Raw genomic sequence first — 24,288 nt, forward strand, 5'->3', positions numbered from 1 at the left:
TTTTTGCAGGTAATTACCTGTCCCCATGTCCAACACCCATATCCGCTTATTTTTGCAGGTAATTACCCGTCCCCATGTCCATATCCATTATGCGGATTTTATCCCTACCCACTGTAGGTTTTTTTGCGGGTACCACTGGATCTGGGTCTAGTTGTCATCTCTACTCACCGATGCCCTACAACCAAAATTCACCAATATTTATTGGCTTGTCTCGATAGGAAACGTGGTTGATGAATGATGCATTTGAAAGGGAAAATAAAGTATCGCAGATACTTATACTCGTGTCCGAACTTTATTGGATAAATAAATCATATTGTTGTAATTAAATTTAAAAATTATTTAAATATTTTAAATTTAATTATAAAATATTATAAACTAAAATATTTTTTAACTAAAACATTTTAAATGAATACGTTATAATACACATTCAAATATCAATAATAATATTTTATGAAATTGCAAGTCATACAGCATAATTATTTGAGATCTTTAGAAAAATTGAGAGAAAGTTGCAAGTATAATTATAAAGGCACGATTAATAAGACATAACTCTTAGTTATAAAGTCATAATTATTTACCTTTTTATCAAAATCAAATTCTTAAAAAGTTTGCAAACGTTTATCTTTTGATTATAAATATTGTAGTTGTTCAACGATACTAAATATGTTAAAACATAAAAGAAATCAATTAATTAAACTAAATATTAATATAATATTATAAATAATATATTTATATAAGTGCGGGTGTGGAGCGGGGTGGGTAGTATAGTACCAGTACCTGCACCTATACCCGCCTAATTTTAGAGATACTTATCCGTTCACGTGTCTATATCTATTATGCAGATTTTTACTCTATCCATTATGGTTTTTTTTTTTTACAGATACCTATTGAATCTCAATATAATTGTCATCTCGAAATGCGAACCAGAAATGAAAGATTAAAATAAAAGCCTTCCAATTTTATGAAGGAAAAAAAAGCAGCTTTTAATTTAAAAGAAATAATCAGGTTTTGAAAAAATGATATCTGATTATAATAAGAGATTACTTTAAGTTCAAATATTCGCTTTTGTGAGCATTAAGATTTTAAACATCAAGTTAATTTGATCATCATTTTAGTGCTTAGATGTTTTTGAAATAGACTTTTGTCTCCAAGATAGATAAATTATGACTTCAAACTAAGATTTGGAACTTCATTTTTTTCTAATAAAAAAAGGAATTTAAATTTTTCATGTAGTGAAAAACACTTAGATCTGATCTGGGTGATTTTTTGTTTTTTGTTTTTCATTTTTTAAAAATTAAAATAAATTTCCCATTTTAATTTTCAAGTTTAATTTTTTATTTTTAGTTAAGTTTCAATTTTTATTTTATTTGAATTGATCTCTATTTATCATGTCTCATTATAAATTCATCACATATAAAAAAAATATTGACAAATAAAAATAATTAAAAATGAAATATTAAAATATTAAATTTTAATTATTTTAAAATAATTTAAATATTGTAAAATTGTGATTTATTTAATTATAATAATTTTAGTAATTTGTAGTGAAAGATGATTATCGCAGTAGTAATCTATCGTCAAATATGGTTGCAGCGGTCAAAAGAGATAGTTGATTGTTGGAGGTGGTGATCAGAACATGACTGATAGTGGCTATAATGATGGGTGGAGATGGGAGATGGTGACCGGAGGTGGGTGGTCATTGATGGTAGTGGTAGTCAAAAGTGGTCATGTTCGGTCCATCACTACGGTCACAGACAAATATGGTTGCAGCTATCAAATGAGATACTTGATAGTTGGAGGTGATGATTGGTGCATGATCGACAGTAACTGTAGTGATTGATGGTGGTGGTGGTTGGTGGTGCTGGCAGCGACCAGAGATAGGTGAGTGATGATGATGAAGATGATTGGAGATAATGGTCAGTAGTGGCGACAATGGTCGGTCGATGGCGGCAGTGGTCGAAGGTGGGTGGTCAACTGATGGTAGTGGTGGAAGATGATAGTGGCGGTTGTTATAGGTAGCTGATGAGTAATGGTGGCAGTTGTTATTATTATTAGTGGAGAAAAAACTTTCATTATCGGTACCTTATTCGAATATTAGGTCGCTAAAATGAGCACGGAGTGCATTGAGAAACAATAAGTTAGTTTATCAATCAAATAGAAACATTCCTTACAGTATGAACAATGGACTGTATATGTAATCATCAGGCCTATAACTTGTTTTTACAATTTGAAATGAAATTAGCAAAAAACAAAAATCAAGTGAAGTAATAAATTGATTAATCCTTTTTTCAAATACGAAATGCACTTTTCAGCCCCCAAAAAGAAACCCAGCTGCTTGTTCCTCATTGCCATTGAATAATTTAAGAGCTTGTATAACTGCTTCTCTTCCAAATCCTAGCTCAACAAGCTTTGCAACTTTGGCTTCAAATGCAGAGTCCTGCAAAGCAAATTAACCATAAGGATTACATCAAGGAACATTAATTCAAAGTGAAATAATTTGTTAATTATAAAAATAAATCACGTTCGCACATCAAACATGTTTCAATCGTGGAGTTATCATGAATTTGGAGAGCGTTTGGGTACACAGCTTAATTTTAAGCGTTTTAAGTTATTAGTATAACCAACAAGGAAATAGGGTCAACTTTGTAGAAGTTGAGAACAACTTATGACAATGACCTGGCAGAATAAACTTATAAAAATAAGCTGAAAAACAACTTAGTGACGATGTATCATAAATTATTTTCAGAAACTCTTCTAAACACTAATGTTATAAAATAAGTTCAAATAAGCTCTGCCAAATAAATCTTTGGTTTATAGCACAAGCAAGTGAGGTTAAAGTTTAACAGTAAAATAACAATTATTCAGTCTTAAAACTAGCTTTCCATTTTAAATCTCAAAAGATTGGATCTTGAAGTACTGTTTTTTCTTTTTTAGGTAAGCAAATAAACATGTGACATCAGAGAGGATTGCCACAAACTGTTAAGATTGGATCTTGATGTGCTGCTTACTATATTTTGCACTATAGATCAATTTGATCGACATTAAAATATATACACCTCACTGTGAGTAAATCATGTATTTAATCATTCAAAGATCAACATGTCATCCATCACATTAGTTTTTGGAAGATTTTTTTACCTCTAAACTAGTCCTTCAAAAAAATAAAATAGCCATCAAATTTGTTGCTTTACCTCACCACTTAAGTCCTCCACGGTAACAAATATGATGACATTATAGAATTTTGAATCTAATTTAGCGACTAAAATCTTCAAAAAATTAATGTGATAACACACTAATCTTTGGAGGATCAAGCAGGTGCTCATTAAAAAAAACAATAGCTCTAAATGGAATGAAAGCAATAAGTATAGCCAAGTAAGTACAAAATCTGAAAAGGATAATAAACTACAAAGATGAAACAATTGTTGATATTTAACAGCATACCTTAGACCTGTCACCAGAAGCTCCACCTGAAAAATAAGTGAACAATAACAATCAAGCATGTTGTTAACATCTGCTCTTATCTGACCAGAGTTCAAAATAAGTGAAATTTCACATAGGCAACAAAACAAAACAAATTTGATTATATAAAAACTACAAAGCAAATTTCTCCCTCATTTACATTGTGTAATAATAAGACTAACCAGCACTATCCTAGAAAGAGTAATTATTATTAAGATTAATTGGAAGCCTAACAAAATTCTATGGTGAAATTTTAATGGAAGTCTAGCCAGTGAACCCCAAAATAGGACTAATACAAAATGAATATTTTCAGCATATTTCAATCCCAAAATAAATAAAAATGATTTCACCCACAGTACAAATTCAAAAATTCTTTAGTACTAACCAGAAGATGTGCCACCTTGTGATGGATTATTGCCACCTGATGTAACCTGAAAGAATGCCACAACACAGCATTATCATTCTTTTCATCAACACTGTCGCTTTAAGAAAAGCATATAGTTAAAAGTATACTTACTGGGAGAGGGTTTCCTGAGCTTGAAGCTTCCTTAGAATACTTCTGCTCATCTAAAAACTGAGATGGTATGTCTTTCTCTGAACGTAACAGAAAAGAAGGTTAATTATATATGTATAAATCTACAAAAAAATCGAGTTGAAAATCGAATGCAAAATAATGAAAAAAATAGTCATCGTTACAAATCCACATATAGGATAACCAACCTTGCAAAAATGGCACAGAAACTTCTCCACCACCGACTCGCAAAACATTTTCTTTTAAATCAATTATACACTGCAGACATGAACCACGTCGATAAGAATATAACAGCATGGTGTAATTTCAGAAAGTGATGATATCCAAGGTTGAAACTGAGGATGGTACCTGATGCTTTCTGAGCATATCCAGACCAAAGAGAAACTCCATATTGGGAGAATCCAGAACTAAGAATGAACAAGGGTAAAATATATTCCCAATCTGCAGGAAATAAATCCATACACATAAGGAAAGCATATATTATTAATACAATTTGAATCAGTAAGTTATATCAAACAAAAGGTTTAGACTTCTGTTAATTTTGCTCGCTAAATAAGAAAAAATAAATAAATACAACACCAAATATGATTGAACTCCAAAATAGATTATAGTTTTTAAAATTATCTACCAATACCAAAAAGCAACAAGAAACACACAACTTCAGCAACACCAAATTCTCTCTCCATAAGATCTGTTAAAACATTACCTTGATTGGAGCTACATGTATCCGACCCAATATTTCCGATTGGCCAACTCCATGAGCCACTCCTCTATAACGCTGATCTAAGAGTCTCAACAATCTACAACATAATACAACCATCAAAATAATTCAATATTCTGAAATCTGGCAACTCACAAAGCACAGCATTATCCCCCAAGGATTAGCCTAATGGTTTGGTTTGGACACCTAAGAAGTATTACTTAGGAAGTCCAGGGTTTGATCCTGCTACGAACACTTTTGCATATCAAAATAAAAAATATAAAGCACACAGCATAACCAGAGAGAGATCCTTAAGAGATACAAAAACTAACAACGGTTTAGAGATAAAACTTCATAAAAGATGCAGTTTATTATAACAGAATAGATTGATCCTTTAATGTCTATCTGCTAGATTTAAGCAGTACTGATTGTCAAAGTCATTCATGAACTTACCTTGCAACTACCCCTAGTCAATTTAATTGCATAGCTCACAGGCTTAACAAACTCTAAAATCATACTTCAAGCTCTTTTATACAGCAATTACAAAAATGGATGGGCATATATAATAGTCCTTGAATGACTGCAATTTTTTTCCTTTTAATCCTTCTCTAAACTATCTGTTTTATACTTAATTCACAAAAAGAACATAATACACAAGCAATTACGACAAATTTTACTTCCTCAATTCAATAGCGTGCATATATGCTACATATTAAACTTAATTATATCCTAGTCTTATAGATGTCTTGGAAGCAAATTCCAGTCAAACTGAAGTGCATACCCTAAACGCTCAGCGCAGCTTTTTGATATAATGGTCGACTGGGCTCCACTATCAACAAATGCCTGAAACAGTGAAAATCCAATTAATGCCTAAAAGAAATTATAATATTTTTAACCTATCTACTTATGAAACCCTGAACTTGAAGATGAATGCTCTTGTGATCGGCCTCTTACCTTCAGTGGTACGCCGTTAACCTCCATGTCAACATACAACATGACCTGAAATATTACAGCTTGGATTTTATTATGTGAAAACAACAAATCTATTAGTATTAAATACAAAAGTTAAAGAATCATACATACCACTCTAGCAAAAGCTTCCGGATTATGTTCAAGTGCAGCTTCCCAATTTTCGTCAATTCCTTTCTGTAAAATAGTTGAAATGCTGTTATTTCATAATAAAACAACCACAATACAGTGAACTGGGAAAGGGTGGTTGAAAACATTAACAAATACTTAAGCTATTATGCGGAGGCTAATAAATCACAACTAATTACTCGTGAAACTTATATTATGCCAAATGTTTACCAAATAGGCAAAATACTGAAGCTATTATGTGGAGGCTAATAAATTGTTTGAATGTCTTAACAAAACGAGAGAAAAAAGTGACCTGGCGGATGGCAGCTTCAATCTTCTTTTGTGCTTCAACATCAAAAGGATCGGCAAAAAGAAGAGCCTGTAAAAAAGAATTCAAATAAATTTACAAGGAAAATATAACAACAGAATAATGAAAAACACAAGGAATAAGAATGAAGCAGTTTGTATTGATACAATTGAACCTCTTGACAAATGAAGAGAAGCAATAGTCATCATATTCATATAGTCAACTTACCATCTCTTCTTCTTTCTGACGCCGTAATTCATCTCTTTGGCGATGACGCAAACGTAAAATTTCTTGGATTTTATTGAGATCATTCCCCAGAATAGCTTGTGCCAACTCCGGGTCATTCTGTATGTTTCATTATAAATTAGGTCAGAATATAGCCAATACCAAAAACGAAAGAACCAAATAACGAGCAAGCATTGAAAATGATTAAAACTATCAAATATTTGAAATTGAATTACATTTACATTTACATTTAAATAGCTAATCAATAGGAAAGGAATATATTTCAACAATTTTATTAAGGATAAGAACCGCATATGTAATAAAAGAAACATCAATTTACCTGAAAGAGCTGACCCATCAAATTAGAATCGCGTCTAAAGTGCTGCTGAAAAGCACCAGGGTTTACAGCAGATCCATCAGTATTGAAGCTCAAATCATTGGTAGATGATAATCCACTGAAATAATTTAAATTCATCAAAAAAGTTATCAAGTTATTGAAGTTTTCAATATAAAATAACATGTTTCCAAAAATTTATATACAATATATAAAGAAAGAGGAGCGTCATGTCAATAGCCCACCAGTCAGACAGCAATCAATGACTTCTCTATTTATTTGTTAATTATTTTCACATTTATTCACATTACGTGGATGGTGGGAAAAGAGAAAACAGAACAAATTATAGAAACATGTTAAAATTTTGAAGAAAAAAATAATAATAAGCCCATTTTCAAGGGATACCAACTAAGCACCTTGCATACTTCCCCCTCCTTAATTGGAAAAGTATTACTTGATTTCCAAATTCATGCACTTTTTTTTTTAAATGGAAAATGTTTGTATGCTAGTGTTATTTTGTGGGTGAAATAGAACTCTGAACCTCCTTATCACTCCACTCTTTAACTCCTCCACCTCAACTACCAAGTCATCCTTATATCCCTAATTCTAGTGTTGTCAATCGCGTATAATAGCAATTCGTTATAGTGCCGCTATAGTTTCTATTTGACAATATTTTGTACTTAATAGCATATCGTGGAACAATAGCAATTGGTTACATCAATTAACAAGATAATCTTGGTATTCTTAACGATTAAAGTATATCATGTCTAACTAGGTTAGTTCACAATTAACATCTAAGAACAACCAAACAGCTTGCAGACATTGCTACCATCTCATATTTTTGGAGAAATCATAAAGACGATGGGGAATATACTGATTTGAGAATACCGGTAAACAATGCATTATCTCACAAGGATGCAATTTAACTAACATGAATGAAAAGGTATACCTAGAAGCAGGAGCAGCACCAGCGCCAGAGACCGTCATCATTAGCAAATCATCATCCTTAACACCAAGGGCACTCAACTTCTGAGAATTTCTCACCTCATTCCCATTGAACAGAATCTGTTGTTGCTGAAGAGGCACACTTGTCTATTCAAATTCAAAAGCACAAGTTTAGCAATCAAACAAACACAATAAGAAAACCAACCAAATTAGCAACAAACACCCCCAAAAAAAAGTTAAAAAGAAAAAAAAAGACAGACAAATTAAAACCATATCAGATCCAACATTTGTCATCTAAAATTTAATAAACACATAAATCAACCAACCACCAACATGATGAAAAACATAATCTCATATAGGATTTCATCTCTAGGTTTTAATAGAAAAAAAAAAACCATATGACCCATAATTGGCACCAACATAAGAATTGAAAACTGACAAAAAATAAACTTTTTAATAAAAAAAATTTTAAAAAAAAAATTGTTAATTTACGGGGGGAAACAAGATGAATATTGGGGAACTAACTCACCTCAACCTCAAGTAATGCCTTAACGTTTTCCACCTATATCAAATAAAAGGGGCAAATTAAAATCAGTGATGAGAAAAAAATAAAAATTTGAAGATAAAAAGTAAAGAGAAAATAAAAGAAGTTTGATGAATACAGATTCGTTAGGATCCACATCCAAGGTGAGAATTTGTTCATCGGAAGTCATGACAGTGATCTTCATGTTGGAGATGTTTTTGGGGATTTCGATTGTAGTTTGAAGTGGGTAAAGTAAAGACTATTGAAAGACTCACTGCTAGGAAACAAGCTATTTAAATGTTGTTACTTGTTGAAGATGTTCACTTCAACTTCGATTTAATACCAAAGAAAAATATAATATTTATAAATAAAAAATGTATCTTTTTAATTATTTAAAATAAATCTAGGTTTATCTTTTTTTTATAAGTTAATCTAGGTTTATATTTATCGATACCTAAATTTATATGTAATAATATACGATTGAAAGGTAATTTGAAATATAGATTGGACTATTATTTCGATTTTTAAATTCAAGTTTTATTTGGTTAGTCTTAACAAAAGTTTTTTATTTTTAATTAATCTCTTGTCAAAATAAATTTTGACTAGTTTAAAATAAATTAAAAAAAAACTAAATTTTGTATTTTTAAGTATGAAACATCAACTTTTATCAAATTGACTCATGAAACTTTTTTATTTTATTTATGATTTATATAATAAATTATATGTAAAATTAGATGATGGATCTTTTATCTTATTTACTTTAATACTTATGTCTTTTATCTTCTTTTTTATTATTTGGATTATTTATCTTTTAAAATATTCATAAATTTATGATTTATCTAATTTGTTTTCTTCTTTAGGTCTTTTATATTTTAATATATTTACAAAATCATCTTTTAAAAACATGTATGTGTCATTACAAAACTTCAATTAACAAGTTGTGTAGGATTATTAGTAATATTTTTTAATAAAGAAAACACATTTAGTTATTAAGATTCTTCAAACCTAGGAAAATAAAAAACACATCAACATTTATTATCTTCTTCATCTTTTATCGACACTAAAATTCAGCTATTCACAATAATCCTATATAAACATGTCAATCAGCACTTTTTTATGTCACAGCAATATTCTTTGGGATACTTTCATGAACATATTAAACTATAAAGATATTCAATAGACACAATATGATGAAATAAAATTATTTAATTAATTAAATTATTTGACTCCATGTAGGTCATGCAAAAAATATTTGTTTCTAAAATAATAAGAAAATGTATTCCATCAAAACAACTAAGAAAAACAATATTAAAATTGTGAGAGAAAGAGAGAAATGATGCGATTGTGAGAAGTTGTCTTGAGATTAATAATTTGAGTGCAATGCAAATTGCCAATTTTAACTTGTAAATTAGACATGTAAAAAATTTGGACTTTTTTTTATCTATATCCTCTTTTGAAAAAAAATATACAATATATTTTTCATTTGTTATAAATAAATATATAAATAAATAAAAAACAATGTGACTTTTGATTTTGTTCACATTCTCGCCTTGCAACCACTTTATGAATGTAAAAAAAAAACATTCTTATATGAGTTTCAAAGTGCACATAGATGAAAAAAAATTTATAAAAATAAGTTATAATATTTTAACAAATTCCTCCTATTTTGTATACTATTACAAATAAATTAGCAATTTCATTTTATTATGCAATCAACTTTCTCGTATCTTTCAATTTTATTTAATAAATAAAATTAGCAATTTCATCATGTTTTACAAATTGATTGTCTCGTATTTTACGGTCAAGTTCATTTATTAAAATATAAATTAACATATATATGGTTATTTACGTTCAAAAAATTTAGCATGTTCACGTTGTTTGAGTATAAAATATACTCAAATTTTATTTTTTTTACATAAAATAAAAAGAAGATATGTTTATTATATTAAAAATAAATTAGACGTTAAGAATAAAATACATAAATTATATCGACTACCCGATAATAATCCACTAACTATATGTGTGCGTTTTATTCTCAGTGTCTGATTTATTTTTAAACAAACATATATGCTAATTCATATTTTAAAAATAAGATGAAGTTGTTAATTTATTTGCAATAGGATGTGAGAAAGGAAAATAAAATAAAAAATGGTTAACAAAATAGAATAAAGTAGTTAATTTATTTGGAATAGGCTGCAAAACTGCAAAAATAAAAGGGAATTGTTAAAATATTATAGTATTTATTTTTATTTGGCACATCTACTCAACCGCATAACTTTGATGTATTTTTTTTATTTAATATATTTTATTTAATTTTATTAATATAATTTAATCTTTTTAATGATTTTTATTATAGTTTATTTGTTAATTTAACATTTATTAAAAAAAATATAAATAATATAACACATGATTGCATCTTTGGTATACGACTTCTTAAAGGAGAAAATAAATTTCAGAGGATCACATCCCTATTTTATGATATGATAAAGTAAAAAAAAATATTTTTTTATATATAAATTTCCAATTACGTATATTTAAATTATTGTTGTAAAAAATGGGATGTATTGGAATTATTCGGTCATTTATCTTCTTTTAAGGTAAGACTTCATTCCTTAACTAACATTCAATCATTTATTTATTTTTTTTTATTTGGTCATTTATTTAATTTTAAGTAACAATTTGATATTTGATATTTTAAAATATCAACTATCTTTTTTTTTATAAAAATTCATCTAAATTTTCAAATAAAATTCATAAAATTAATTATCATCTTCAATATAAAATCAAATTTCATCAAATTCAATACTCAAATTTTCAAATAAACTCATATTTTTATTCTTTATTTGATGTTGTTGGAGATGGAAATATGAGTTTATTTTTAAAATTAGTATTGAATTTTATAGATTTTGTTGGAAGATTTTGATGAATTTTTTAAGTTTATGTAAAGAAATGATAATATTGCTGACATTTTAAGATATAAATGATCAAAATGTTACTTAAAATTAAATAAAGAACCAAATCGAGAAGAAAAAAAGAGATTCAGAACTGAAGTATTTACTAAAATTAAGTTAAGAGACAATTGGAGCAATTATGCCAAATAGATAATAAAAATTGGATATGAAATAAAAGTGCAAATGAAAAGAAGTGAAAAAAAAAAAGAAATATAGCAATAAAATATATCTTATTTAAGTAACGAGAAAATGTATTCTATCTAAAAAAATATTATTAAAATGATGGAAGAGAAGAAAAAAATGACTACAATTGTGAGAAATAGTATTGCGATTAATAATTTGAGTACAATACAAATTGCCAGTTTTAACTTGCAAAGTAGACATTTAAATATTTGAAGAACCGATAGATATAAATTTTCTATGATAATTCGATATAAATTTTATATGATAATTTTTATTTTAGTACAAATACAAAAAAAAATAAAAATGATAAAAATTGGCAATGAAAATAGAGGAAAATAAGAGAAGTGAAAAAACAAAGACAATAATAAAATATATGTTATTAAAGTAACAAACATATCTTATATAAACAAATAAGAAAAATAATATTAGGATTTTAGAAGAGAGGAAAAATCAATGCAATTATGAGAAATAATGTTTAAAATAATAATTTGAGTATAATATGAATAGCCAATTTTAAATTAAAAATTAGACATGTAAACATTTGAAGAAATGTTATCTATAATTTTGTTTGTCATAGTTTTTATTTGGTTTAAATATGTATTTGTTTATGCAAATATGTCAGATTTTGATTTTAGTCTTTTTAAATTTTTTTGTTTGGATTTAGTTCCTATAAAATCAAAGACGATCGATTTTTGTAACACTTCGATTTTTAACTTTGCGACTGCATTAAAAAAAAACAACTTAATAAAATAATACATTATAACACAAAACGACAAAAGTCGTAAATAATTACATCATATATACAAACAAGCTAAAATAGTTTTTGGGACAATAATCCAAAGTATACAAATAGAAAATACATCGAGGCTATGAGACATATCAGATAACACTCATACTCATCGGGTATTCTCAGTAGACACTTGCACAGAAGTACTGCTCCAAGAATGTTATCTCCCCATGATCACGTCAAAAAATGGAACATGAATCCACCAAACAAAAGTCAATTGTCAATATATGTTATAGACACAATCATCTCAAAACAAAATAATTACAACCACCAAAAGAAAGATATTAAGACCCCATACAACAAAAAAACTAATATGATCATCCACTAACAACTACAGTAACAAGGGTGACCTCCACACACTGCACAAGTTCATTTTGACGCAATATCTCTCCTTTAAGTAATTTCCTTCTCATCGTCAGTCATAGATGGATCAGGCTCCTCAGAAGTCAGCTCCACCCACAACATAAGTAACATAAGCGGCGCATGAATCTCAAAACAGCTCACTACCGAAAGTGGGAGCTCTAACTCGACCCGTATATGTAGCCTTGCTTGAGATGAGCTCGAACGCTCAAGTAGTCGGCGAATGCCAGTCAAGAAAGTCTAATGATGTTTCCATCGTCAAGGTAATAATCGGTAGAACGAACTCGGGTATCATCTGAGGGCAAAGCCCAATTTTCATAATAATGTAAAGGGTCACCAACCAAACTTAACAAATAACATTTAACAATTATGTCATAAAGACAAACAATAACACTTAGCAATTACGGCATGATAACAAACAATAACAAAGTATGTATATACAAATATCATATTATAACAAACATGACTCGTACGTCAAACACCCTAATGCAATGCTTATATGCCAATGCACATTATTTCAGAATTTCCAAACCCTCCTTGAGGGACGTAAATCATAAATGTACCGCCTCTCACAGAATAATACTAATTACCGAACACAATTTACTAGAGTGCAATCTATCACAGAGCTACACGACAAATAAATCCTCGTAAGGATAAGTGGACCAATCAACTCATGGAACCATCATGTGGCTCATCACGATCACCACAAACTATGAAATGCATACTGTGACTTTTTGTCAACAATTATTATGTAAATACAACTATTAAAAGAATCCCATTTTAATACTCATTACACACTAATAATTTTTCATACTTTTCACATAACATACTCAAAACATATTCTCATCAATAAAATTCATAACATGTAGCAACACGTACTATCATTCAAGAATGCATAATCGCATCAATATTAATCATCACATATTCACACATCAACCACACATATAAAGTTTCTATGTGCAAACTAAAAATTTGGAAGAAGCCTTTACCTTAATTATAGCTTTTTCAACAGTTATCATTACCACAATTAAACACAACAAAAAATCTTGCTCGTGTCGACACATTCAATCAAATAGTGTTTGTCTTAGTCAAATTAATCTTTGAAACTTTAACTACCTTACAAATCTTTTCTTACTCCTAACCCCCTTAGAGTATATTTCACTAAAAGAGTTTATAACGAGTAAAAACTAATAGTATTATTATTCACAATACACACTTTGAACATATAAAAATATATTTTTAGAAATCAACATTCTTCAATTTTTCAAAGAATTCACTAATATTTATTGGAAACGTTTTAAATTATTTTTCTCAAAAATTTTCACACAACTATAAATTTTCTCAAATTTGTCATAACTCTTTTTTTTGTTTTTTTTTTCAAATAACTATAAGTTTGATCTACTACATTTTTAAAGACTAAATGTTCAATCAAAGTATTTACCTCATAACAACATAACCACATAAAAAAATATCAACACATATTTTTCTAGTTTCAAAGTTCTAACTCTTTGAAATAGTTTCATTTTTTTTCAATATATATATATATATATATATATATTCAACAAAGTTTATATTTTAATTCATAAAACTTGGAATCTTAAAAAATGAAATTCTAATTCAAAACTTTAACCTTTACTTAATAAACTTGAAACTTTAATTAAAATCATGCAAATTTTTATAAAAATTGAAAGTATACATATAAAAACTTGAAATCACAATTCACTAATTTTTCTTAAAATACAAGTTCAAAGTTTTGATAACCACATGTATACATTTTTTTATCATCAATCATAACAACTATTTTTGGAAAGACATAAACTAAGAAAAATCATTTTTCTTTAATCACCACAACAAAATTAATATTTCAGAGTTCTCCCCACCGCTAACTCAGTGTCAACGGTCTTCATTCCTTTTTGAGACTCAATAAGCTGACTACATAAAGAGAAAGATTCATAAAAATTTATTTGCCGCCAAAATTCATCCAACTATATCATAATTCCAAAATTAAATATCTTTCCCACACAAAACTTTTAAAACCAAGCGACACATTATTTATATAAAACTAAATAAAAATGAATATTTTCCAAACCACACATACTCGACAATTCAATTTTTTTTTTTACCTTTCAAGTTATATCACTCAACCATTAGAGCATAAACAAATTTGAGTTAATAAAGTACTTTAAACTTTTTCATTAAGCTCAGTCCAAAAGTAATTAAAAGAGTAACATTTTTAACTCTAAACATATTAATTTCACAATGTAACTATTTGCTCAAACTCATTACTTAGTTAAAATTTGAACTTTTTCACAACTCTAAATTTTCTTGTAAAATTTCAACTTCAGTTCAAACTCATTTATTTGACAAATAACTCATTACATAACTCAAACACATCAAAAATCAATTTCTTTTTTAACCATTACTAACAACATTAACAACAAGGATTAATATATTTTTTTTTTAAAACATCAATCACAACAACAACAACAACACAAGCACCAAATAGAATAGAAGAACACATGACCCCTCCTTTTTTTTTTAATCTAACAAAAATTGTGGAGATTGATTTCTGAAGAATAAATTTGGAAGTTTACCCATCTCCCATGGTGATTCAACCTAGCATAAGAAAATGAGAAGGAAAGTGGAACTCACTAATTTAAGAACACCACTAGCTTCACAAGATCATGCTCTAACTTTCTCCTCTCGGTTATTTCTCCAAAAGACCTCTCAATTTCTCAATCTAATTTAATAAAAATATATACTCTCGTCGCAACTCAATTGACAGATGAATTTATCAGCAACAAGTGACATTTTAAAATGTTGTTCGGTAATAAATTTTTCGTAACTTAGTTAAATTATACTCTAATAAAATTATACTTTGGTACTTAATTTCATAAAATAAAAATTGGGCTAATAGTTTAAGCAGTTCAACAAAAAAAAAACAATAAAATTGCATAAATTAGAGTTTAGAAAATTTAAGGTCTTACAACTTTAGTCCCTAACGTCAAGATGAACATTAAAAAAATCAAAATAATGAAGAGTTTTTCAGAAACTCCTAAATCCTTTTTTTAATTTTTATTTATATTTTCTTTATAAAATAACACTAATTATTAAATGATCAAAAAATAATTGTACTAATTAATAATATAAAATGTTTTAATTTTTAATATATCATAAAAAATTATGTGTTGTCGTGTATTTATAAGCCTACGTATCATCTAATTTTATAAGCTCCTTTTTAGGGTCTAAAATTGATTGTCTCTGATTTTACGAAGACTAAATAAATAAAAAGTTATAGACTAAAATCAAAAAGTGATATATTTAAATGTTTTTATTTTATACAAATAGTAGATAAAAATATATATTAAAAATTGGAAAATAAATAAGAGAGAAAGATAAATGAAAAACAAAAAAGAAAAGATAGTATTAAAATATGGAAAAGTATAGAATTGTCAAAACCGGCTACTCGACCCATATAGGGTCGGCCCTAAAGGGTTGCGGGTTGTTTCGGATTGGACAAAAAAAAACCCTATTTTAATATGAACCGATAAAATACTATATGAGCTCGGCCTTAGACAGCTTGCGGGTTGGGCGGGTAACCCAAATGAATTTAGATTTGTCTAATATAATCCAAACTCAAACTAAATTCAAATAAATTGTTAAATAGTTCTAAAGTGACTCTAAAATAAGTGTCTTTAGACTCCTAGAGAAATGTTAACATTTTCCAAAGTGTTAGATGATTGTCCACTTAGAAAAATAAAAAAAATCGATTGTTAAAAATATATAACCAACTAAAAATAATATATATATATAGGTTGAATATCTTTTGGACCTTTTTTTAATGGGTCAATTTTTCTTTTTTCTTTTTTTTAAATTGGTTATGCGGGTAGCGGGTTACCTCATACTCATACAGGTTAATCTGATGGGTAATAAGTTTATTTGGACCGGGTTAACAAGTCGTGAAAAAACCAAACTAAAATTATTAAGCTCAAGCCATGTGTGTTTAACGGGCTGGGAGGACTAACCCATTAAAACTAACCTATTTTGACAACTCTTAAAAAGTATGGTTTAAAGAGTCCATGTTGCTTAGTTGCTAGGATGGAATAATAAAATGTCGAAGTTCTCGTATACATCTTTATTAAAACAATTTTAGTGTAGGGGTGAATAAGGAAATAAAATTTATTGGATAAAACTAAATAAGTTATTGGATCTAACTTGATTCGTTTAATAAAAATTCTAGATTAATTTAAATATGATGTATTCATACTTATAAAAATACCTATTATAAATCACCTATAAAGATTTGATTATATTAATATTTTTATTTGTTAGAGAATTAGTATTATTGAGTAAAAAGAAGGTATAATTTTATTGGTTTTTTTTTATGTTTATTTTTCTTTAAGCTTATTAAGGTATAGTTTAATCTAATTAAAAAATATAAAATATATTATTTAAATATTTTAATATAAAATAGATTTTTAAATAGATTTTTAGGTCATGTCAAACTTTAAAAAAGATCAAACTAAACCGAAAATAAAGAATCGTTGATCAGACTTAGACATAAAAAATTAATCGTAAATTAGACTAATATTTTTAAAAATCTAATTTAGTTTGTTCTATTCCCACCTCTAATAGTGGATAAAAAATTCGATGTGGTGGAGAAATATTTTTTTTCTATTTTGGAGTGAGGTGGAAGGGGTCATAATAGTTCGTTAGTTGATAATATGGTTACAGTTGTGGGGAATGGAAAATTTAAAATTTTATTGACATTTATACAATTGAATAAAAAGTTTTCACAGATCTAATCATACTATTGAATAAAAAATCTATACTATCGATCTGTATCGAAAAGTTTTTATTCATACAGATCTAATCATACTATTGAATAAAAAGTTTTTTTCTTTGGTTCAATATTATTGACATTTATACAAATTTAAAATTTGTTTTATGAAAGTTTTTTTTTTAATCTATTATAATTTTTCATATTCAACAAAATTTGACTAAGAGTGTAACAACATAGTTTGGTTTGTTTTTTTTTAAGATAAAAAAAATTAGAACCAACGAAAAATGTGCAATCTAATTTGGTTTAATTTTTTATAATATTTTCTCATGAAAAAACTAAAATCAAAGAAAATTATTTTGGAGAATTTATTATTAAAAAGTCTTCTATTTAAACTTTATTTCATAATAATTTTATATAAATATATCAAAAATAGATATAGATTAATATGTTTAAATTATTAAAAATATTACCAAATTAACAATATAATACAGAATATGAAGTATAATTAATAACAATAATTCTTTTTTATATTTTTTAGATTATAGTTTTGTATATTATTGACCTTTTTAGCTAAATAGACTTTTAAAAAAATATTCTTTTGAACAAGTCAAAAATGAATATCTTAAAGAAGTATTCTAAGTACAAGAAGTGCTTAGAATAAGTACAAATGAAATTTTACAATGTTTATATCATATGACCAAAACAAATCAGAATCACAAAACTAAACTACTCAACAATAAGCAAAATAATTAACTAGAAGCGATGCCAATGTACTCCAAAGCACCAATGGTTATACCCCTAACAAAATCCTTTTATATGTAATTTGATTTACCTCCATGTTAAAGGTTTAACCTGCTCAATAATAAGGTTTAACATTCAAAACACGTGAACGGAAAATCGCCTCATTTATTGATTTTGAAATTGTCCACGTCACTACAAATCAAACTAAATTGATTATTTGACGCATTATATGATCGCATGAAAAAGACCATCAAATTTGTCAGCGTGATTGATTGCATCCATATGAAACACACCCGATAGTTCAAACTAATTCAAAACATCATACCTCAAATATCTAAACATAGGACACACAAAGAACAAATGACGAGTTGTTTCAACTTCCTCGCACCCTGCTACACATTGTTGATCTTCTAAAGAAATGATTACTTGACAGAACAAATTATCCTTTGTACGCAACCTATTTTGAAACAACCTCCACACAAAATAATGATACTTTTGATTGGACAAAAGGATTCCATACTAGGTCTTGAAATGGAGGTGCGATGACACCAACGACAAACTCCCTACGAAGCACAAAATAAGCCTCCCTTACTTAATACAATCATCCCTGCATATTATTCTTCGACCACTTATCTGCTATATTAACCTTCAAATGAACGTTAGCCAATAAAATCCTACACTATGTTGAGGTAAAAATATTTTTTATGTATGTTTTAATGACATCAAACCTTATGAAATAAATGATTGCGTTTTATGAATGGTGATCGACTAATGATTGCACTTGAATTTTAATTAAGGAACATGAATTGCATAAGTGAACAAACAAAAAGTCATTTACATCATCAAAGTACATAAGTATCTGAAGTAAAAATGTCGATTTACAAGGAAGGGGGGTTTGAATTGTAAATGTCCCTTTTAAAAATTCCACACAACGATATATCCTGGTTCACCCAACCCGGGTTACGTCCAGTCCTCACAACCGTGAGATTTTCCACTAAGTGTTTAAAACAAAGAACCTTCTTGGTTTTACAACACCTAGTTCAGATCAACCTTGATCTGCTACAAAGTTAAAACTTTTCTACCCATAAAGGAGTTCAATCAAATCGCCTATCAACCTTGATAGGATTTCTTACAATCTACTCAAACTATATTAAACTCTTATAGTTTGAGTTTTACAATAATGATGAGATTGCTTTGGTAGAATCTGAGAAGGCTCAATACTTGTTTGAGTTCTGATTCTTTGACAGAAAAATACACGAGAATGATTCTAGGAATCGAATGGGAAAAATCAGAATTGATTTAATGTATGTGTGTGAGAGAAATTCAAGTGTGATTGAAATGAGTAATGAATTTTCTTAGTACTTGAAGCTCTGATTTTTCCTTGAGTTTGGCCTTCCTTTTACAGGCTTTTTAGAGCATTTAATATTGGTCAAAAGAGTTGTTGGTAGTGCTCTGTCAGATTTGACCAAACCAATATTTTGAGATTAAAAATAATCCAGCCTTTGAATGATTTTGAATCTGTTTGACTGTGTCTGTTACAACCTTGCTTAGCTCGTGATTCTTTCAGTTTTAAGGATCTTTGAAGCTTATCACTTAATCATTGATGTTACAGCTTCAATCGGGAGCCTTGATTCTATCCAAAATAGTTTGGTGAATGATTATAAACTTCTGCAGAAGTAAGGAGATCAATGCTGAAATTCTGCAGAAACGGAGATTGATAATCAATCTGGAGACTGGTCTGGTCATTCTGGAGAAAGATGTTTGCTGCAGAAGATCAAATATAACAAGATGAAGAATGTGTATCAGTCTGGAGGCTGATGTTGTAGTGCTGTCCAATTTGATCAAAATGTTGTCAAGAATGTTCAGATCTGTCTGGTCTTGCTAATTCGTGAACTTCTCTCTTTGTGATTCGAATGCCTTCTTTGACTAAAATTGTTCATTGCCAAGTATTGATAACATTAGCATGAAATTTAGAGGCATAATCTTCTTTGAACTAATGGAGATTGATTGATTTTGGAGTTGTGACGATCATTCCACTACTGTCCAAATTGATCAAAATGTTGTAAAAAATCTGTTGGTCTTGCTAATTCGTGATATTCTCTCTTTGTGATTTGAGTAGTTTCTTTGAATCTAATCATCTCAGTTTGTTCCTTGCCAAGTGCTGATGATATAGATGTAAAATCCAGAGACTAAAACTTCTTTTAACTAGTGGAGATTGATTGGTTTTTGAGCTGTGATGATTATTATGAAACTGGAGAACATTCTCCGTTTTCCAGATTTTACTAAGAATTTTCTCCTTTCTTGTTTGTTCAAATTTTGCTTTTCATGATGATGTATTCTTGCTTTACTTGGATCATATCTTTGATTAATACACTTAAACACACATGTTAAATACCAAAACACTTAGAATCATAATTAACATTTTTAATTAACTTTTTGTTTGTTTTCATCAAAACATTAAATTGAGATTTTGTATCAACAATATCTACTCAATAATGAAAGAATCTCAAAAAGAATATATCATGTATCAATTATTCAAGAGAATGATTATTACATCTTGGAATGAAAAGGTGATCAATTACATTCATACAACAATCAATGATCACACCATGTTATAAATCAAAACAAACCATGTCTTAACTAAATTGGAAATTGATGACAAGATTATTCTGGTTTATCAAATGATCATTCTAGTTATCAAATGACCATATTAGAAAATCCATTATCATTCTGGTTTATTAAAAGCAGAAGTCTGGAAAAATGAATATCATTTTGGTTATTTCATTTATGAGCAGAAGTAAAATGAATCATTTTCTATAGTCCACACCTTAAGATAAACACATGTCTAGACTACCCAAAACAATACTCAAGACAAAAAAGTATAGCTAAATGCCAAAAGAATCAAACAATATCAAGATCAATCTCTAGATTGATGAGTTGTGAGCAAGGACATCTAGGACTACAAGAACATTGTTATTGCACCTTTTTATAGAAAGTACATCATACTTTTGAGACAAATGACTGACACTAGACAGCTACAAAATACCTCATCCACATTTTCTATACAACACAAAACCAAGAAGGTTTTGGTTTTACAAGAGAACAATATGGTTATTCTATTTTAAAGACATAATTAAAGTTAATCATTTTCCATATTCCAAACCATAATTTAAAGAGTATAAAGACTTCTCAAATCAATGGTGAAGCCCAGAACTTGAGCTGAATGCCCAAAGGAGGAAAAAAAGTCTCCAAATTGATGAGTTGTGAGCAATGGCGCAAGTACATTGTACTTACATTATTCTGCAAAAAACTCTGCATAATTCTGATTTGGAGCAATACCAACTAATATTTCATAGCTCATTTACTCACTCGAGATTCACATTTTCCATCAAACCCAAAAGCAATAACATTTTTTGTTTGTTAATAACGTTCTAAACAACAATATAAACAAATGCTTAATTGTTTTAAAATGTATATGACACTTGGGAAGTGTGTTCAACGACTATATTCAATTTAAACTGAATATTTAAAGCCTTTTATCATCTATAAATTGAAGATCAATTGGAAGATGAAGGCAAGAATTCAATTTACAAATCTATCAACACTTGTTCAAGTAGTAACAAGTCAAAAAATCTTCAAGTAAACTCCAACTCTATTCACTATATTTGTGAATCATCATTTACTGAATTTATCTTTATTTATCTCAAACAAGTGTTGAGAAGTTTCAAGATCCCAAACACTTTTATCGTATACATCATTTGTAACTCAAGTCTATCTTTTATGTTAGAATGAATGTGTTTGTAAAAATTATTTCAAGGATGAAATGTGATTGTAAAAATTCTTTTTAGGTTGAAAGGCGAAGATATTAATTGATCAATGTGGGATCAAGAGAAAATGTGTGAAGGAGAACATTCTGGTTTTGAAGCACATAGTGAAAATCTCATGGTTGTGAGGACTGTACTAGCCCGAGATGAGTGAACAAATATACTTTTTGTGTGAAATCTTTCTATTCTTTATCTTTAATTATTTTCACACATAAATCACATTTCATTATAACATATCCAGAACATTATGTTTCAATAAAAAATGATCTTGAGTTAATTTAAATTAAGTACATGAATAAAAAATTTAAAAGGGTCACAATTCAACCCCTCATTTCTTGTGATTGACATTGCTACTTCAATTGGAGTTAGATCTATGTCTCTAATGTTGAGCACCTAACAAGTGTTAATGGAAATATTAAAGAAGAAAAAGTAATGTCACAAGCCAACATGTGCTTAATGGAAAACTTAGAAAATAATGAGGTAACCATCTCTGAACTCTGTCCTTTATGTGAATAGATGGAAAAATAATTTGATAATCTTTTATATGATTCAAACTTTCTTGTTAAAAAATATGGTTTATTAAAAGAGTTGTTGAGGTAAAAAGCTTTTTGATGTATGTTTTAATGAAAACAAACCTTGTGAAATAAATGATTAAGTTTTATGAATGGTGGTCTACTAATGATTGCACTTGAGTTTTGTTTAAGGAACATGAATTGCATAAGTGAACAAACAAGAAGCCATTCACTTTATCAAAGTGCATAAGTATCCACTCAATAATTAAATAATCTTAAAAGAAATGTATCATATATCAATCATTCAAGAGAATGATGATTACATCTTCATGATAACATCTTCATGAAGTGGGTGATCAAATACATTCATACAACAATCAATAAATGATCTCACTGTGCTATAACACAAAAGCAAGATCATTTGAAATAAGCAAGATCAAATCTGAGAAACGAATAATGTTTTGGTTATTAAACAAAAAAATGAAGAACATTCTTGACAGCATTCTGAAAAATGAAGATCAATTTGGACAGTAGTTTGAAAAACGAAGATCATTCTGGACAGCAGTCTGAAAAATGAAGATCATTCTGGACAACAGTCTGAAAAACGAAGAATGTTTTGATTTTGACAACATTAATTCAAGAACATTCTGATTTACAAAGAACAAAGTCTTCTATAATTCAAGATTGATCTGGGCTACGAAAATGCATCAATCTACATTGCAAATCATCAATATTCATTACAAAGGAACATAATTATATACTCAATATCATTTTGTACATATTTTTTCCATAAGATCAACAAAAAATCAAAATAATGCATCAAGAATAAAAAGCAAGACTAATCCCCAAAGTTGATGGCTAAAGTAAGCAAGTACAAACTAGACAAAAATGATAAAGTCACCGCATCACTAACACACGTACAAAACAGAAAAGCTTGGCATGCAACAACTATCAGAAGTATCAAAATTCTACACTCATACAAAATATAAACGAAGAATATTCTTGTTTTACAAACTAACATTCTGGTTATTCGCTTTTAAAGAGTATCAAGATTGCTCAAATCAATAGTGAAGTCCATAACTTAAGTTGAATGTCCAAATGAGGAAAAACAACCTCAAGATTGATCTCCAAATTGATGAGATATGAGCAAGGACAACCATGACAACAAGGACACTGCTGGTGCACCTTTTTATAGAAAACACATCATGTTTATGAGACAAATGACTAACACTAGACAACTACTAAATAAGTCATTCATGTTTTCCATCAAACCCAAAAGCAATAACGTTCTTCGATTGTCGAGAACGTTATGGACAACAAGTTAACACATGTCTAATTGCTTTAAAATATATCTAACACTTGGGAAGTATGCCCAATGACTATATTCATTTTAAAATGAATATTCAAAGCTTTTTATCATCTATAAATTAAAGATCAATTGGAAGATGAAGGCAATAGTTCATTTTACAAATCTACCAACACTTGTTTAAGTAATAACAAGTCAAGAACTCTTCAAGCAAACTCTAGCTCTCTTCACTATATCTTTGGATCATTAATTACTGAAATTATCTTTCTTTTATCTCAAACAAATATTGAGAAGTTTCAAGATCCTAAACACTTTTATCATACACATCATTTGTTACTCAAGTCTATCTTTTATGTTAGATTGAGTGTGTTTGTAAAAATCCTTTCAAGGAAGAAAGGTGATTGTAAAAATCCTTTCTAGGTTGAAAGGTGAAGATTGTAATTGATCAAGGTGTAAAGGAGAACATTGTTGGTTCTGAAGCACATATTGAAAATCTCACGGTTGTGAAGACCGGACTAGCCCGAGTTGGGTGAACCAATATACTTTTTATATGCGATCTTTCTTTCTCTTATCTCCATTTAGTTATCACTCACTTAACATTGATCACATCGTGAAGTTTTTATTGTTATATTACTAATGAAGAACATTCTCCTTTTATTGTTTATCAAACCAATATCGTTCTTGAGTTAATTTAAATTGAGCACATGAATCAAACTTCTAAAAGGATCACAATTCAACC

General features: G+C 28.5%; 1 protein-coding gene across 1 annotated transcript; it reads right to left on the reverse strand.

Annotated features, from left to right (window-relative positions):
* Nucleotides 1–2,123: 2,123 nt before the first annotated feature.
* LOC101491773 (protein DNA-DAMAGE INDUCIBLE 1) lies at nt 2,124–8,414 on the reverse strand. Its single transcript, XM_004500107.4, has 16 exons — nt 8,242–8,414; nt 8,109–8,141; nt 7,584–7,726; nt 6,641–6,755; nt 6,304–6,420; nt 6,082–6,147; nt 5,775–5,837; nt 5,646–5,690; nt 5,473–5,534; nt 4,698–4,791; nt 4,340–4,432; nt 4,180–4,249; nt 3,977–4,053; nt 3,845–3,890; nt 3,442–3,467; nt 2,124–2,437 (listed from the first exon to the last, which is right to left on the reverse strand). The coding sequence occupies exons 1-16, from the start codon at nt 8,305–8,307 to the stop codon at nt 2,309–2,311; spliced, it is 1,245 nt and encodes a 414-aa protein (XP_004500164.1). The 5' UTR covers nt 8,308–8,414; the 3' UTR covers nt 2,124–2,308.
* Between the last annotated feature and the right edge of the window lie 15,874 nt (nt 8,415–24,288).

Source organism: Cicer arietinum, chromosome 5, assembly GCF_000331145.2.
Source record: "Cicer arietinum cultivar CDC Frontier isolate Library 1 chromosome 5, Cicar.CDCFrontier_v2.0, whole genome shotgun sequence".
Classification (NCBI taxonomy): domain Eukaryota; kingdom Viridiplantae; phylum Streptophyta; class Magnoliopsida; order Fabales; family Fabaceae; genus Cicer; species Cicer arietinum.

Excerpts from the sequence above, each read along its gene's own strand:
- LOC101491773 (XM_004500107.4), bottom strand. The coding sequence starts at position 8,307 with ATGAAGATCACTGTCATGACTTCCGATGAACAAATTCTCACCTTGGAT. Across the intron at positions 6,148-6,303 it reads GTCAGAAAGAAGAAGAGATG|GCTCTTCTTTTTGCCGATCC; the intron begins GTAAGTTGACTA and ends TCTTTTTTACAG. Across the intron at positions 5,535-5,645 it reads TTAACGGCGTACCACTGAAG|GCATTTGTTGATAGTGGAGC; the intron begins GTAAGAGGCCGA and ends TCACTGTTTCAG.